This window comes from Tauraco erythrolophus, chromosome 7, assembly GCF_009769465.1.
Source record: "Tauraco erythrolophus isolate bTauEry1 chromosome 7, bTauEry1.pri, whole genome shotgun sequence".
NCBI classification, from domain to species: Eukaryota; Metazoa; Chordata; class Aves; order Musophagiformes; family Musophagidae; genus Tauraco; species Tauraco erythrolophus.
The window spans coordinates 19,878,899-19,895,950 of NC_141471.1; the positions used below are offsets into that span (position 1 = coordinate 19,878,899).

General features: G+C 41.6%; 1 protein-coding gene across 5 annotated transcripts in view; it reads right to left on the reverse strand.

The window, feature by feature from the left end:
• The window catches only part of KIAA1217 (KIAA1217 ortholog), a 255,715-nt gene that overhangs the window by 70,656 nt on the left and 168,007 nt on the right, over window positions 1–17,052 (reverse strand). For all 5 annotated transcript variants that reach the window (XM_086614399.1, XM_086614402.1, XM_086614401.1 and 2 more), the window contains 2 exons: window positions 13,465–13,663; window positions 6,447–6,540 (listed from right to left, as the gene is read on the reverse strand). In XM_086614399.1, coding sequence (XP_086470525.1) covers window positions 6,447–6,540; window positions 13,465–13,663 — 293 coding nt within the window. The remainder of the gene's footprint in view (window positions 1–6,446; window positions 6,541–13,464; window positions 13,664–17,052) is intronic.

Sequence of the window (17,052 nt, forward strand, 5' to 3'; positions counted from 1 at the left end):
TAACCAAAACCAATGCTGAGCTAATGAGAAATGTTTCTTCCATGTGTTCTGTTTGGCAGACGCTGCAAGTCATATCAAGGAAACACGTGATGTTTATAAATACAATATGGCTCATGTTGTCATAACCTCTCAATGACAAAAAAGAACATTAGAAAAAGCAGACAGCAAAACAGCAGGAAAGATGAGATTTGTATCATTTGGAAGGTCTCTATCAGATAACAGAGGTATTAGCATTTGCTTTTTCTTTTTTCTTTTTCTTCCCTAAAGAAAAAAAAGTTTCGTAGTAATAGGATCAGTAAGGCAAACACACGGCAACTTCTATAAATGCTGTCCTATAGGCATCCTAGCACTAAAAAGCATTCACCCAATTTATGGCTTGAATTCTCTTCCAATAAATACTTTTGTTCTAAATACTTTTACGTAGTTCAAGGAGCTGTTTGTTGTGGGCTTTTTTTAAGAAGTAGTATGCAATGAACAAATGTAATTTTGGCAGCATTTGCAGCTTTTATGTTTATTGATGTAGAGATCACAAACAATCCAATGAAAAGAAGTTAAACATCTCAGAGAAGCTGGTTGTATATTTACAGGTACCTTAAGAACACAGAAGGATGATCCTGCTTTTATTGTCTCTCTGTCTTTCCTGTAAACCAGTACTGAATTTCAGGCTCCTTAGATGCTTTAATTTCTTGGGGAGTTGATTGAGGGTTTTTAGCACTTGTAGGGGTTTTTTTGAGTTCACAAATTGCATCTAGCTCTGGAGAGTCAAAATGTTAGCAACCTGTTAGCCAGGCACTTTCAAGGGAAAAATGAGAAGCTGCTGTTGCACAATTTCAGTAATAAAAGCTATTCCACATAACAGTTTATCCAACTTATCAACGTCTGCTTCATTTTACTGTACAACTCATTTTAACTCATCCCCTCTCATCTTGGCAGCCCAAACCCCCATTGCTGCCAGGAACATCATCACATTTTTGCTGTTCTAACTCCCAGAAAGTGTGGAGTTTCCAGGTACCCCCTGCTCCCCCAACTCAGCTCTGACTCAACTTGCCCTAATTGTTCTTTCTTGGAGAAACAGTCTCTAAAAAAATTCCCAAACACCTCAAACTGTACCTCGATACAACAGCAACCACATCAAGCATTCTTTGGATATTCTAGGCTTACCCACCCAGCAGAGGTCTGGGATAAAGCACTGACCTGCTAAGGTCTTATGCAAGAATTAAGGAAAATCATGGTGGGTCTAGGACATTTTAAAACAAAGTGTAACCCACAGACTTGACAGCAGGTGGTCGGGAAGAGGAGAGTTGCCAAGCAAAATAGCCACCGTTGTTTTATGAAGTAAAAATTCCCTCCTGATTCTCAAAATTAGCAGGCAGATGAAGCCCAAAACAAACCACTGCATAAACCAACATTATTGGTATCCAACTGCGTCACCAGAAACGCAGACAAGTTGCAATGACAGAAAGGGGAGATTATAATTTAGGATTCTTGCCCTTTTAGCCACTCCATAAAAGAAGAGAGTAGGGAATGAGGGCAGCAATTATGCTGTGCACATTCGATGAGGGAATCACTTCCACTTGGAGTCACCACGGGCTCACAGAAACAACTCAGGACAAAAGGAGCTTTGACATGTTCAAAGAAATTCGATGCATTCAGCAACATACAAAAATCTACTGTCAGTTCTTTAGTGTCATCTATTGACGTTCAATCTATGCACCACCACTGAATGTGAGAAGAGAGACAACCTGGATCCTACACCTAGTCAGTCTGAAGAGGTATTTTCCCCTTCAAATCTATGCAAATCACAAACGTTAATTCTAACAGCACAGACCAGCATAGCTGTGTACATGCGTTTGCACTGGAATTCAAAAGAATGCCATAGAGAATAAAAAGATCATCTAAGCATTTAGACATGAGACAGTATTTATTTTATCAAAAGAAAGTATTGTTACACAGAGAGCTAGAAAGTGCTGATAAATGTTACAAGGTCAGGCGAAGGAATAAATGAATGAAATGCAGCGATGTGAAGATACGTTTTTCCAAAGAAAAGAGCTGCTGCAGATTTTTAGCATACATTCTGGGAAAGGAATAAGAAAAAAGGAAGAGCACAAACACAAATGTTCAGTGAGACAGCAGTATGTGGCTACCTCTTGCTTGAACAGCATTCAACATGGCAGACCTGTCAAACGAACCATGCTCTTCAAGATGTCAACAGCCACTGGGCCAGTATCAGTAAGCAAGTAAAGCACTCTGAAGGAATTCAAGAGAAACCATGCTTTAGAGTTTGCCTAGACTCGAAGTAAAATCCCTTCTCTTAAACTTAATCCATTCAAAAAATGCATGAAACAGAAAGAAGACCAGGAAAATTAGAATTAATGGACATGAAAGGTGAGGAGTTTGATAGGAGATCTGAAACTCACAGATCTTACATTCCTCTTGAACATTTGAGTCTTCTTGTCCAGATGGATAATACTTAATACTTCAAGTGTTACTGCCAATTCTTACACAGGTTTCACATCTGTTTGGTAGTTAAAACAGGTGTCCAAGCTGGCAGCTAACATTATTTTCTGAGATTATTTTGGTTCTGTTACATGGAAACGATTATAAATCACATGAATAGAAGTCTGAACATCATCAAACCCAGGGATAAAGGTTCCAAAGGGACAAGAAGGCAAACAGTAGAAAAATCTGTAAAGGCAAAACTTTCCCAAACCTCAAAAAACCTAAAGCTTTAAATCACATATGGCAGGAGATACAATTATACTTACATTATCACCATGGAAAAACGTACTTACAACAGCTAATTCATTAAATTCTAAATAACGTTCCTTCAACCAGTCTGACAATAAGCTGCTTTTCTGTATGTTTTTTTAAACAGTTAACCATGATGCTGAGCACAGTGGTTACAAGAGTTACTCCCTACTTCCCACTGTAGTGAATTTAGCATTCATATACCACATGAAATTGAAGAACATCAATTCACCCAGTTCAAAGATGCACCAACACAAAAAGAGGAATGAGAAGCAAAGGGTTTTCCACAATCTTTTGGGTACTATGCAATATCAGTACATAAAATGTACTTAGTCCCCCTGCATTTCCACCCCCTTTAGTCTGGTTTGCTAAGGAAAGGAGGACAGACAATCCATCTGCTTATCGGTAGTTGTCTCTCCTGACCTAATAACATGTGAATCTGCAGGCAAAATTCCACCAGTTTTAACCAAAGGGTAGAAACCATTAGACTACTATGTCCCTATACATTTTGCCAAATTAGAGATTTGTGAGAAGATCCTACAGTACTTCTGCTGAACAGAGGAAAAGTTGCAGTGTATGTTCCAGCTTTTTAGACTTCAGAGCATGAGCACTGGAGAGAGCATTATTACAACCCTCTACTTTGGGAAAAGCTTCAGTTAGGATCTGAGCATTGCTGCACAAGGAAGAACCCAACTAGAAGACAAACATCCTTAGACAAACAGGTTTCATTATTTCCGGAGCTCAACAAATCACTTGTTTCCATGCTTGTAACTTTGAAGTGCAGAAGTTCACATAGATCAAAGGGAAGACTTTGCATGTTTCTCCACGAAGCTCCTATGAACATCCTGGCTCTGAATTCACCCCTCTGACCAGAAAGACAAGAAATTTGCTAATGCACAGGAAAAGTCAAATGAGAAAACAGCTGTTTTGTTGGATGCACAGAAATTAGAAATGGCATCTTTGGCATTTCAGCAGAGCAAAATACAATACTCTACCATGAAACCACCACTTCTGCAAAGGTCATCACTGTGTCACCATTATTTTTGAGTTATGGCCAAAGAGAGAGAATTCAGCCGTAATGAGGAGATGCCAAGCGTGCATATCTGTTGTACAACGCAGTATTTTAAAGTAAGCAATACAAATTACAGTTTTTGCACAGAAACAGCACCTGTGTTCAAAACACCTCTGAACATTCCAGAAAATGCCTGGAAGAGGGCCAAAGAAGTAATCTTTGCTTTTGACTATATGTAGCTAACACAGTAGTTAACCATATCTGAAACCAGGTGTAGAGCACATAAATGAAGTCACAACAAGTAATTTCAGCATCCACTGCACATCGAACAAGAACAGTAGAGTATAACTTCATGAAGTCCTAGTGAAATTGTTACATGAATTAATGCCATAATGCAAAATGATAGTGTGTCATGCCTTCAAATATGAATGAGAGGTATCAGATACATCCAGTTACTGCCAGTGCTATTTAACATCTTTGTTGGTGACATGGACAGTGGGATCGAGTGCACCCTCAGCACGTTTGCAGATGGCACCAAGGTGTGTGGTGTTGTTGACACGTTGAAGGGAAGGGATGCCATCCAGAGGGACCTTGACAGGCTGGAGAGGTGGGCCTGTGAGAACCTCAGGAAATTCAACAAGGCCAAGTGCAAGGTCCTGCACGTGGGTTGGGGCAATCCCAAGCACAAGTACAGACTGGGTGAAGAATTCATCGAGAGTAGCCCTGAGGAAAAGGACTTGGGAGTGCTGGTGGATGAGAAGCTCAGCATGAGCCGGCAATGCGCACTGGCAGCCCAGAAAGCCAACCGCATCCTGGGCTGTATCAAAAGGAGCGTGGCCAGCAGGTCGAGGGAGGTGATTCTGCCCCTCTACTCTGCTCTCGTGAGACCACGCCTGGAATACTGCGTTCAGCTCTGGAGTCCCCAGCACAAAAAGGACATGGAGCTGTTGGAGCGAGTCCAGAGGAGGGCCACAAAGATGATCAGAGGGCTGGAACACCTCTCCTATGAAGACAGGCTGAGAGAGTTGGAGCTGTTCAGCCTGGAGAAGAGAAGGCTCCGGGGTGATCTTATAGCAGCCTTCCAGTACTTAAAGGGGGCCTACAGGAAAGCTGGAGAGGGACTTTTTACAAGGGCATGTAGTGATAGGACAAGGGGAAATGGCTTTAAATTGAAAGAGGGGAGATTTAGATTAGATATAAGGAAGAAATTTTTCACTCAGAGAGTGGTGAGGCAGTGGAACAGGTTGCCCAGAGAAGTTGTGGATGCCCCATCCCTGGAAGTGTTCAAGGCCAGGTTGGATGAGGCTTTGGGCAACCAGGTGTAGGAGGGTTTCCTTGCCCATGGCAGGGCGGTTGGAACTACATGATCTTTGAGGTCCCTTCCAATTCTAACCATTCTATGATTCTATGGTTCTACAGGAATATAACTAGAATTGAAGAATTTCAGTATCTTAAAGAAGATACTAAAAACTATCACATCAGCCCTTTGAAGCGCATCTATTTGTTCTCTCGTGTTGTGTGTGCAGTAGCGAGAATAATCAAGTAATTAGATTTCTGACCTACCAAAAGGACCATTTTATAATTGAAGTACATAAATGAGAGGTGGTTGAGAATAGTGCCTATAAATAAACTATTGTAATGTTTCTAAAATAATGAGGCTCTAAACTGTTGAAACAGCAGAAGTACTTATATGAAATATTAATAATAAAGCAGTGAGACATGCTCAGAATTGATAATGAAACCAAGAAGCAAAGGTACAATTAAGCAAATCACATCACAGGAAATTTTCTGTGCAGTCGAATCAGCTTTGGAGCACACATAAAAGCCACTAAGCAGGTAGGACAGTAGTGGTGTTCCCTTCTGGCCCCATCGAGCTCGTTTGGTTGTACCGTTTCCTGGGGACAGAACTAGGATGGGTGGGGAGGAGATCAGGTGGTGTAATCTCACCCCCTGCTGCAATGTTAGCTGTGGGTTTATACAGCGGAAGAGGTACCACACAGCCGCATCTCCTCCCCTCTTGGCATCAAGGTGGGAGATTACAGTCCAGCAAAAGATAGAAACAGTTACAGAGAAATAAATTATGTTTTCAATGCCTTCACTATAGTTTCCCAAGACAAAATGTTCACTTGCAAATGTAAATATACTAGTCCCTGTTCAGTACAGGCAGAAAATTTTAGAAAAAGACAAAATCATTTACATCACAACAGATATTTATCAGAATTTCTTATCTGAAATGGTCAGTTACAAAGTATTTCAATAGATTGCTAATTAGATACATCTATCTGCTCAGGTACTGCAAACCACTCCATGCTGAAGCCTTGCTGGAGGCAACTAACATCATGCCATACTTCCCTGCAAACGGTTTGGAAATACAAAATAAAAAGTTGTATAAACTCTGAGCACTGTCTGTGTCCCAAAGTAAGTAATTCAAGGCTATGTTTTGATTCACATACTTTAATGCTGGTACACAAGAACAAAAACCAGTTAACGCTCAGGGCAAGTAACTCAAAAAAGCAAAGCAGTTAAGAAATATTATGGTAAGCATTATCTATTGCATCTTCTGTATATGTATCGTACATATACCCTTGATTTTATGAACTGTTGTGTAGATATTACAGTTAAGAATTTAAACATTTAACATAAAAGCTGGAGGAAAGATGAGTATAAATGCAGCACTGGTACTTACCCTTATATCTCCATTTACAGCTCTGGAAGTGTGATTAAATGCGTGTGCAGGATCTTTGTTGTAAACTTTAAGGAAAGATCGGTCTTGAATATTCCTGGAATCAAAAGAATCAGCAATGATAACAGATGAAAGTAGTTTTATTTACTTTGTTGCCCGAAACTTTCAGGTAACAGACAAACATAGTAGGTCTCCAGCTGACCTATAAGAAAAACCTAAATGCCATAAATGAGACACACACAAACAAACAAAAGCCTACTTTGATTCGCTTTCCCATGGGAAGTATCTTTCTTTTACTACAACTCCACGCCCATAAATATGAGATAGTGTTAAATTTCTTTCAAAATCCTGCCATGGAGTGAAAACACTTTGAAGACAATAGAGCTTCAACATTTACACGGCACTCAAAAGGATTTAGTTGATATTTACATGTTTTATTGTGTACTCAGCCCACATGAATTTCTGCTATTCTAAGAAGCAAGAATATCAAAAGAAAAGCAGTCTTTCTAACTGCAATTATTCCTGAGGCAATTCGAATTATAAATTTGTTCACAAACCTGAAAAAAAAATCTACTAAAAATTCAGTAGCAGATAAATCCTTCCTCTAGGTTTTTAAGGGAAAAAAATAGGAACTACAAAAACAAATAAACAAGCAAAAGTTTTTATGAAAGCTACCACAGAAATGGTTTTGATGGAAAGCCCAAAGAGAGTATTTTGTTTAATAAGGATCAAACACTTTGTCATCCATTAGTCCGCTTTTAAACTACTGCATTTAGGAAAGAGCTGGATGACATTAGTTTTCTACTTGGTTTCAAAACCTACCTTCTAAAAATTTTATGGCTTAGACACCTGCACTGAGTTCTGCTGATCTCTTGTTCACATTTAATCAGCAGCAAAGCCTCCGATCTATGCTCACTTACATCCTTTCAAAGCTGCAATTCCTTTCATTTCCCAGTAGCGATCTCCAGAGAATTTACTTACACATGTGACCAAATTCCTTTCCTCCAGGTGCAGCTACAAGTCTAGTGAACTGATCTTAATCACTGAGATTATCATTTAAAATGAAGGAAAGGATTCTTGGGCAGGTCCAATTTCTTTCCTACAATGTCGTATTACAATCAGTGATTGCTTTGAATGGGTAGCTAGTCAGAACTTGTGCTGCTGTTGTAGATGTCAGGTGGTTATTAAAGAAACCCCACAGCCTAACAGACAGATCAGTGCCTTCTGTTTAAGAACTGCAGGGCTGATGAGAAGTTTAGTATTTATGAGTGTTTACTTGTAGACTGCATAGGAAAATAGCTACCTTGCGGCAAGTTCAAGTTCTTCAATTATTTATGGTAACATAAACTGTTTTCCATCTTGCAAATGTGACCCTTTCACTTTGAGACTTGCACTGGGAGTCTCAGTTACCATTTTCTGCTCAGACTTGGAAATACGTTCTTTTCAATACAAAGCAAGCTCTGTCATTTTCAGTTCAAGAAACGGTATATTATTCATTTAAATAAATTTTATCTGCTGCCTTTTCTGTCTGATGGCTATGAGATGGTACCTCTGCTATCTGGAGTTTGTTTTAAAAGCATTTTCCATAAATATTTCTTGTAGAAACATGACACTTTAAAGTAAAACATTGCTGCAAGGCAAAGCATCAAAATACTAGGCATTTGATCTCTGAAGTGAATTCTATTTCACTTCATGTTGCTATTCTAAGATAAACATTACTGATAACAGGTATATATTACTGTACTTTTATTATTACTATTATTTGCATTACTGTAGCTCCCAGATGCCCTTGTCATGTTCAAAGACCTCATTGATCTGTGTATGCTGTATTAACACCCCAGGAATACAATCTCTTCACCAGCTTAAAAGGTGAATAGAAGACACAAAAGACAACAGGATAGCTGCAGAAAGGTAAATTAACAAAAGAAATGAGAAGACCATAGTCTCTCCAGCTAGAGAAGCAATAAACAGATCCTGGGACCGCAGGCATGCTCTGGGTAGGCAGTGCAAGAGAAAGAGCGGGAAGGAGACCAATGAAGTGGCTTTGCAGATATCTGCAGAGGATGCCTTCCACGCATGTTAGAGAGTTGCCTGAGAGAGAGTGTGAAGGCACTTGTTTGAAAATTGAAGACAGGTAGAATAAAAAGTTGGCATTATTCACCAAGTGGAAGCAGATGGCACTTGGTACTGAACAAGAATTGAAAAGCAGCATTGAAGTGGGCTTGGAAGAGTCCTCATAATGAAGACAAGTAGTTTATATTTAATGAGATGGAAAAGATACAGCCAGAGGACAAATGAAAAAAAAAAGTGAGTGAAACAGTCTGCTTGTCAAACTAGGAGAATGATCTTTGTTACTTCATTTGAATGGGTAAGAGCGAAGAAGATTACCTGTGTCAACTGAGAAAAAACCATTACAGCAGTTACTATAAAAAAGCTGATGAATTAGCTGAGTGTTTTTTCACTGCATGGTGGGAAAGGAAAGGCTGCATCATAGAGATGTTATGCAGAAAAAATCTGAAATCTACACTGGATGCAGAGCCCCGAGTCACTTTAAGAAAAGGAACAGGTTATGGGCTTAAGTAGAAAGATAATACTTTGTCCCCAGTGATTAAAAAAAAAGAAAGAAAGAAAAGGAGGAGGAGTGTGATGGCCTAATGCAGGAGAACATAAGCTAGGCTGAAACTAACAGTCCACGAGACTATATCAAAAGAGAACATCAAAACTTTAGTTTGGATGGAAGAGGCAGGATTCATGTCATCCAAATATAGACATTCACAGGGAAGATATCAACAGCTAGGTTCTCTGGCATGTATAATTTATCAGACAATTCTATAGGATTAATCACAACCAGCTCAAAATGTGGATGTGAAAATCTCCATTTGATCAGATGAATTCCATCCCAATGGAGAGAGAGAAAAATAAATGGAAGAGTCACTCAGACAGGTACGAAAATTCAACTAATCCACAGGGATAAGATGATGGAGACACATATAGACAAGGAAAAGGAAGGAGGACAACTCTGAAAAACACACAACAGAACATGAACGTTTGAGAAGAGGACCTCTCAAATGATATTTGAAAGGAGAGGAGAGAGACAGGAAGACATCAGGAAAGAACAGCCATTGAAACACAGGAAGATCAAAGTTTCAAAAAGAAAACATTTGAAGTACATGAGACATCTCAGAGAAAAAGGGTGTTCACAAAAGCTGGCCATTTGTTGACTTCGACAATTGCAGTGGAACAGTAGGGAACAAAAGACGAGTTGGAATGGGGAGTTTTTCAGCCTGGAGAAGAGAAGGCTCCAGGGAGACCATCTAGTAGCCTTCTGGTACTTGAAGGAGGCATACAAGGAAGCTGGAGAAGGACTTTTGACAAGAGCATGTAGCAATAGGACAAGGGGTAATGGCTTTAAACTGAAAAAGGGTAGATTTTGATTAGATTCTTCACTCTGAGGGTGGTGAGGCACTGGAACAAGTTGCCCAGAGAAGTTGCGGATGCCCCATCCTTGGAAGTGTTCAAGGCCAGGTTGGATGAGGCTTTGAGCAACATCATCTAGTGGAAGGTATCCCTGGCCATGGCAGGGGGATTGGAACTATATGAGCTTTAAGGCCCCTTCCAACCCAAACCATTCTATGATTCTATGAATTAGAGAAATAAAACCCCAAACAGGTTGAAAATGGGTCTAGGACAGAATTAAAAGAGTAAAACTCCAGCCAACAGTTGTAGTGACTGCTCAGTGCAGAGAGAAAGGTGATGGGATGGGAAGTGGAAACGTATGTGCGCTCAGGGACAGTTTTGTTAGGAGGAACAGAAACACGTTAGCACTACAAGAGTAGGGACTTTAACAGAGTAATAAGTTAATAAAAAGACAAAGTAAGGGAGGCAAGGCACAAAGGAACATGAAACAGCCTTCAAGGGAGGTGGAGAGCTTAAAGAATTGACTGGAACAGCTGTATTTAAGACAACAAAGAAAGAGGATAACTGAAGGAAGACATGGCAAGCAAAGGAGAGAAAAATGATACTTCATTTAATCTGTTCTCTGAGGTAAAAGACCAGCAAGATCTTGTGAAGAGTAAGGAACAGAAATGGGGAAATTCTTGTGAAAATTATTAAAAAGTGTTGAAAATGCAGCTAGTAGTGCATGCTTTGAACTTCATTAAGCTGGAATTGCTGAGGTTTCCTTAGTGAGAAGGGTGGCAGAACTGAAGGAGGGAATTTTGTTATGAAGGAAGTCAGCTGGTTCGTGGGATTTCCTCTAGAAATGCTCTACAATACAGGGATAGAAACAGAGGAAACAGATGTTGGGATTCAGCCAGGCCTGAGGCTGGCAAAGTGCCGCCTGCAATGAGACCAAGGGAAAAAAGGTGGAGTGGTATAAAGATAATCAACCACCACATTCTCGGGGCAGGGAGAAGATGAAGTCATAAACAGTCTGAAACTCAAGGGAAGATGGAGGGATAAAGTGAGAGAGGAGGAGCCGATGGGCCAGATGATGGCTGGCAGCAACGTGCTTGGCAACAGAGAGGTAGTAACCCGTATCTTGATTTAATCAGTTGATCCAATCTTATGAACAGACTGTTTGATGTATAAGAAACTTGAGCACATGATGAATGATGATGCAAAAAATCAGATGGGTCTTAACATAGGCATTATAGTGGCCAAACAGCGGTGTGGGAGTCTGCAAAGCAAGGAAGATAAAAAAAAAAAAAAAACCAACCAAAAAAACCAACAGAAAATGGAATCCAAGAGGTTGGCTAATGACAAGACACTGGATAGACAGACTGAGGAGAGCAAGACAGAGGAGAGAAAATGGAGTGTGGTGCTGTTCAAAGACTAAGAAGAGGAAGGGGGGAATTGGAAGCAGCAAGGCTAGAAAAACTCCAACTTGCTCATTTAACTACAACATGACATGGAGAAACACCTGAGCCACAGGATCTCCAGAAGAAACAAGGCAGCAGTGGACAGTACACTTCCCTTTCACGTCATTTTCCTGCACTAGTGGTAGACTGGCAGAGAGGAAACACCTTTTCTGCTTTCTTCTTCATCTTCTCATGCTCCTCTGTCCATTCTTTTTATAGAATCATAGAATGGTTAGGGCTGGAAGGGACCTTCAAAGGTCATCTAGTCCAACCCCCCTGCAAGGAACAGGGATATCTCCAACTAGATCAGGTTGCTCAGGGTCTCGTCCAACCTGGCCTTGAACGTCTCCAGAGATGGAGCATCCACCACCTCTCTGGGCAACCTGTTCCAGTGTTCTACAACTCACATGGTAAAAAATTTTTTCCTAATATCCAATCTGAATCTACCTCCCTCTAGGTAGGGTGGGGTGACAGCATCGGTGGACAAGGGTCGACCAACGGATGTCATCTGCCTGGACTTGTGCAAAGCTTTTGACACTGTCCCGCACGACATTCTTCTCTCTAAACTAGAGAGGCATGGGTTTGATGGATGGACCACTCGGTGGATAAGGAATTGGCTCAATGGCCGCATTCAGAGAGTAGTGGTCAACGGCTCGATGTCCAAGTGGAGACCGGTCACGAGTGGTGTCCCTCAGGGGTCCGTGTTGGGCCCGGCCCTCTTCAACATCTTTGTCGGTGACGTGGACAGTGGCATGGAGTGCACCCTCAGCAAGTTCACCGATGACACCAAGCTGTGTGGTGCCGTCGACACGCTGGAAGGGAGGGATGCCATCCAGAGGGACCTCGACAGGCTGGAGAGGTGGGCCCGTACCAACCTCATGAACTTTAACCAGGCCAAGTGCAAGGTCCTACATCTGGGTCGTGGCAATCCCAGGCACAAATACAGACTGGGCGGAGAATGGATCGTGAGCAGCCCTGAGAAGAAGGACTTGGGAGTGCTGGTGGACGAGAAGCTCAATATGAGCCGGCAATGTGCTCTTGCGGCCCAGAAGGCCAACCGCGTCCTGGGCTGCATCAAGAGGAGCGTGGCCAGCAGGTCGAGGGAGGTGATTCTCCCCCTCTACTCTGCCCTCGTGAGACCTCACTTGGAGGTCAAGGCCCGGTTGGATGAGGCCCTGAGCAACCTGATCTAGTTGGAGATATCCCTGTTCCTTGCAGGGGGGTTGGACTAGACGACCTTTGAAGGTCCCTTCCAGCCCTAACGATTCTATGATTCTATGATTCTATGATTCTATTTTAAAACCATTACCCCTTGTCCTATCACAACAGGCCCTCCTGAACAGCGGAGAAGTTTCATATAACTTCTTATGAAAAGGGTGGCACAAAGGCCCACATATTTGTTTGCACAGTTTTACAGAGCAAGGTGTCTGAGGTGTACCTGAGAGCTTTGCTGCTAAATGATTTGGGACTTTCTAGGGACCCTTGAGAACCTGGGCCTTCTGCTTGAAGAGCACAGACATCAGGACTGAAGGAACAGGGTTAATTAAGCAGTTGCATGCCCATAAAATAAAGGTTAGAAAGATTCACCCAGATGTTGGTCAGATCATTTATTGATGAAACTCTGAATTAGTGAAGTGACTAGATCAGTTGCTGCACCCTGACATAAAATAGGAAGGTGATGGGGCTGCTGCAGCAGTGGCCACCAGTGTCACGGATCTTTGGCAGTGGTAGAAGATGAATAATTGGCACTGTTGTGAGGACATCACTGACATTCATATTTGTAACTTCAGGCTCACAAGGATTAGGTTTTGCTCTGCCAGCAAAGACAAAATGAGTTTTTCTGTAATGTTTCTTTTGTGTTCTGTATTTTAGATATTTATGCCTCAGTTAAAATGCAATAAAATATTAAATATGTGAACCTGCATGTATATGAATATTTGAACAAGATACACCATTTACCAATGACTTGTGCAATAGATACTGCACCTACAGCTGAGGGCAGTGTCAGACCAAACCTCCCATATTACTCAGATACCACTGAACACGCCTTTATGTGCCAAGCCACCATCTGTCAGACACTTATCAACTCCACTCCTTTTATTCTGTAAGTGCACTACAGAAAGAACAACAAACCCATCAGCTGTAATTCCATGTGTACTTACCTCACATCACACAACTCATAGTATATGTTTCTGCTCTCATCCTTGATGTAAATGGCCACACTGGGCGATTCCAGCATTTTCATTGTCAGTTGCTGGGGGAAGGCACTTACAAAAAGGGCGCGAATTGTGTCTGTGCTTGTGATTTCATTCGGCATCCTCAACTGCTTTGTTTCATCTCCATACTGAAGATATAAAACACCTACAAGTAAAATATAACAGCAAGTTACTTATTCTTAAGTGCACAGAATGATCTGGGCTTCGAAGTCCGTGGGGAAACAGACCAAGCCCATAGTGACTAGAGAAAAATCAACTCACACTCCTTACCCATAAAGCACATAACAACATTTTCCTTTTCAACATGCATAGAATAGAGCACAGAACAGTGCTATGGTTGTGCCTTGATAAATGTGCTTGCTCCAGTACTGCGCTTTGCTGAGAAGCCTATTTTTACTGTTCTGCAGTTAGATAAATCAGAACTCTACCTTAAGAAGGATAACGGAAAATCCCAAACACACCAAGACAGCTCTACAGTGGAAGGCATAGGTAAATAACAAGGTACTTTTCTTTAAAGCTGTGGAGGAAGAACTTTATCCTTCTGTATCACCTAGTTTCCCTTAAACATAAATTTTGCGTTTTAGTCTTATGCTTACGCACACACCCCCCACTAAAACAAATCTCCATTCTAGCACTAGTAATTTATATTCATAATCCAATTTGCTGGCATTACATAGTATAAAGCCCTAGGTGAAACTCCTAGCAGGAGTAAAACTGAGGTGTCACACAAAAACAAGAGCAATTTTGGATCCTGTCATTTTCACAGCAGTGTTAATAGTCATCCTTAGCACTCAGGGAGAAACATGAGTAATCTTAGAGGCTGGATTGCAAAATATAGACATTCTTATTCACTCAAGACAAAAAGAACACCATAACACCATTCTGATATAGCTAACTCTCTATTTTCAGGAAATGGGAGCCTGTGAGATGGTAAATAACGGAAAAAACATGGATAATACAGACCAGGGACTCAGTGAAGGGATACTAAGTACCTCTTCCAGCATGCCTGTGTTGGCCCTGCCAGGGTTATGCTGACTACTGCATAACCAGTAGGTTCCTGTACTCCACTGGTCATACTGCACAGAAGTGAAATCATTAGTTGGCTAAGGCCAGTCTCATGCCATCCAAGCTATAAAGCCCTCTAAGGACTGAAGCACTGAGAAGAGCCATCTCAATCAACAGCAGAAATCAGACTGGACTTGATGGGGTTGATTAGCTCTGACTGTCCTGGGCCTGGCTCCTAAAGATCACCAAAATGTCTTCTCATGAGCATTTCCAATGTGGGAAGGCTTATTAGGACCTGCACAGCAGGAACCAGGCTGCTGCAGGACTGCAACCAAACTAAGAAACTTCCTGGGATCCACAGCACTAAGGAGTAGATGCAGAGGCAAATGCTCAGTCAAACGACTTGGATACAGAGGAAATGGGAGCTGGTAAGCCTAGCTAAGCCTACGTACCCAGTCCAGACTCAAGGCACAGATGTCCTGCCTGAACATAGATTGCTGAACCTGAGCCAACTCAGGTGTTTCTGTACAAGAGTACTCTTGCTATCTGTAAGAGATAGGGCAGGTATAGCTTCTGCAGTGATGTCAAAGACAATGAAATCACAGAATCACAGAATGGCTGAGGTTGGACGGAATCTCTGAAGGCCATCTAATCTAATCTCCACCGCCCCCCCCCCCCCCCATCCTCAAGCAGGAAACCTACAGCCACTTGCCCAGGACTCTGTCCAGACAGCTTTTGAATATCTCCAAGGAGGAAGACTCCACAACCTCTCCAGGAAACCTGTGCCAGTGCTTGGTCACTCTCATAGTCAAGAATTGTTTCCTGATGTTCAGATGGAACCTCATGTTTCAGTTGGTTCCCATTGCCTCTGGTCCTGTCACTGAGCATCACTGAAAAGAGGCTGGCTCTGTCTTCTTTGCACCCTCCCTCCAGATGCTTTTATACATTGATTAAATCATTCCCCTTGAGCCTTTTCTTCTCTAGACTGAACAGTCCCAGCTCTCTCAGCCTTTCCCCACAGCAGAGATGCTCCAACCAAGCTGATCATCCTTATGGTCCTTCATTGGAATCTCTCCAGTATGTCGATGTCTCTCTTGTACCAAGGAGCCCAGAACTGGACACACCACTCCAGATGTGGCCTCACCAGTGCTGAGTATAGGGAAAGGATCATCTCCCTTGGCCTGCTGGCAATACTTTGTCTAATGCAGCCGAGGATACCATTGGCCTTCTTTGCCACAAGGGCACATTGCTGGCTCACATTCAGGTTGGTGTCCACCAGGATCCCCAGATGGTTTTCTGCCAAGCTGCTTTCCAGCTGAGTGGCCACCAAGATATATTGGTGCATCCACTTTGGAGACATTTAGCAGCCCAGAATGAAATGGAGGAGAAAAAATATAGAAAAGACAGTAAAAACACCACTGAAGTTTGTATTTCTACCAGCTGTCTGAGAGGCACTGACACAGCTAAATGCTTTCTAAATAGCTCGAAAGCTATATAGTCACTGGAAAGTACTTGGAAAAGGAAAACAACATCAGATCTGCTCAAGAATTCATGATTACAGAAACACCTACACCGAATTCACTGCGCCTCATGTTGATATACAATTCAGGTAGCTTTACACCACGCAGTTTGGATGTTGCTAGTGACGCAATGGTAGAAGGACAGCATTAAGGGTGAACTAACTGCTAAAGTCTTTATTACATTTTCAGGCAGACTCTGGGGCGTGAGCAGATTCTGTGCTGCCATGCCTTTGCATCTACCAGTATACAACACAAGTAGGCTAGAACTAGGCAGAGTATTTTACACAAACTGAATTCACCACAGTAACTGCAGTGAAGACAGACTGTATGTTGTTCTCCCACAGCCAATACAAACAGGAGGGTTGGGAACACAAGGTCCTCAATGCAGTTACCATCAGTCATCATCAAATCCCAGCAAATCACAAAACTTAGATGGTAACTCAGCGATTCTCACTGGAAAGTCATCAGCGATGGGACTGGCAGTTTATGGTGCTGATATAAAACACTGGGCAAAAGCAACAGGAAAAGCTAAGGTACTAGAATAGAAAGACATTTAAGGAAAAGAAAAGAAGGCATTTTAATCTAAGACGAGTCCTCTTTCCCCTTAGTCTTTAGTATCTTTTTTTTTTCCCCTACGCTGTCCATAATTGCTGTAGAGAAATGAACACGTACATAGTCAGATGTTCCTACAATCAGTAGGTAGATAATTGTGCTTGCACTTAGGAAAGGAAGATGTTAATTTTTCTGAATACTAAACAGACTACTCAACATTACCTAGCCATTATTTGATATTAGGCTGCTTTTATAAAATGGAGATATTAACATAATTTTCCTACTATATCAAGAGCTGATATTTTTCTTTCATTAAGATTGCAATCAGACCATTTACGAATCCTACTACAAACTTCCATTTTCTTTTGGCTGGAAAAATGGTTTCAGACTGAAAAGTAACCAGTTTTCTTTCAAAGACTGAGGAGAATTTTCCTAAGAATTATATTTTTAATGCCAA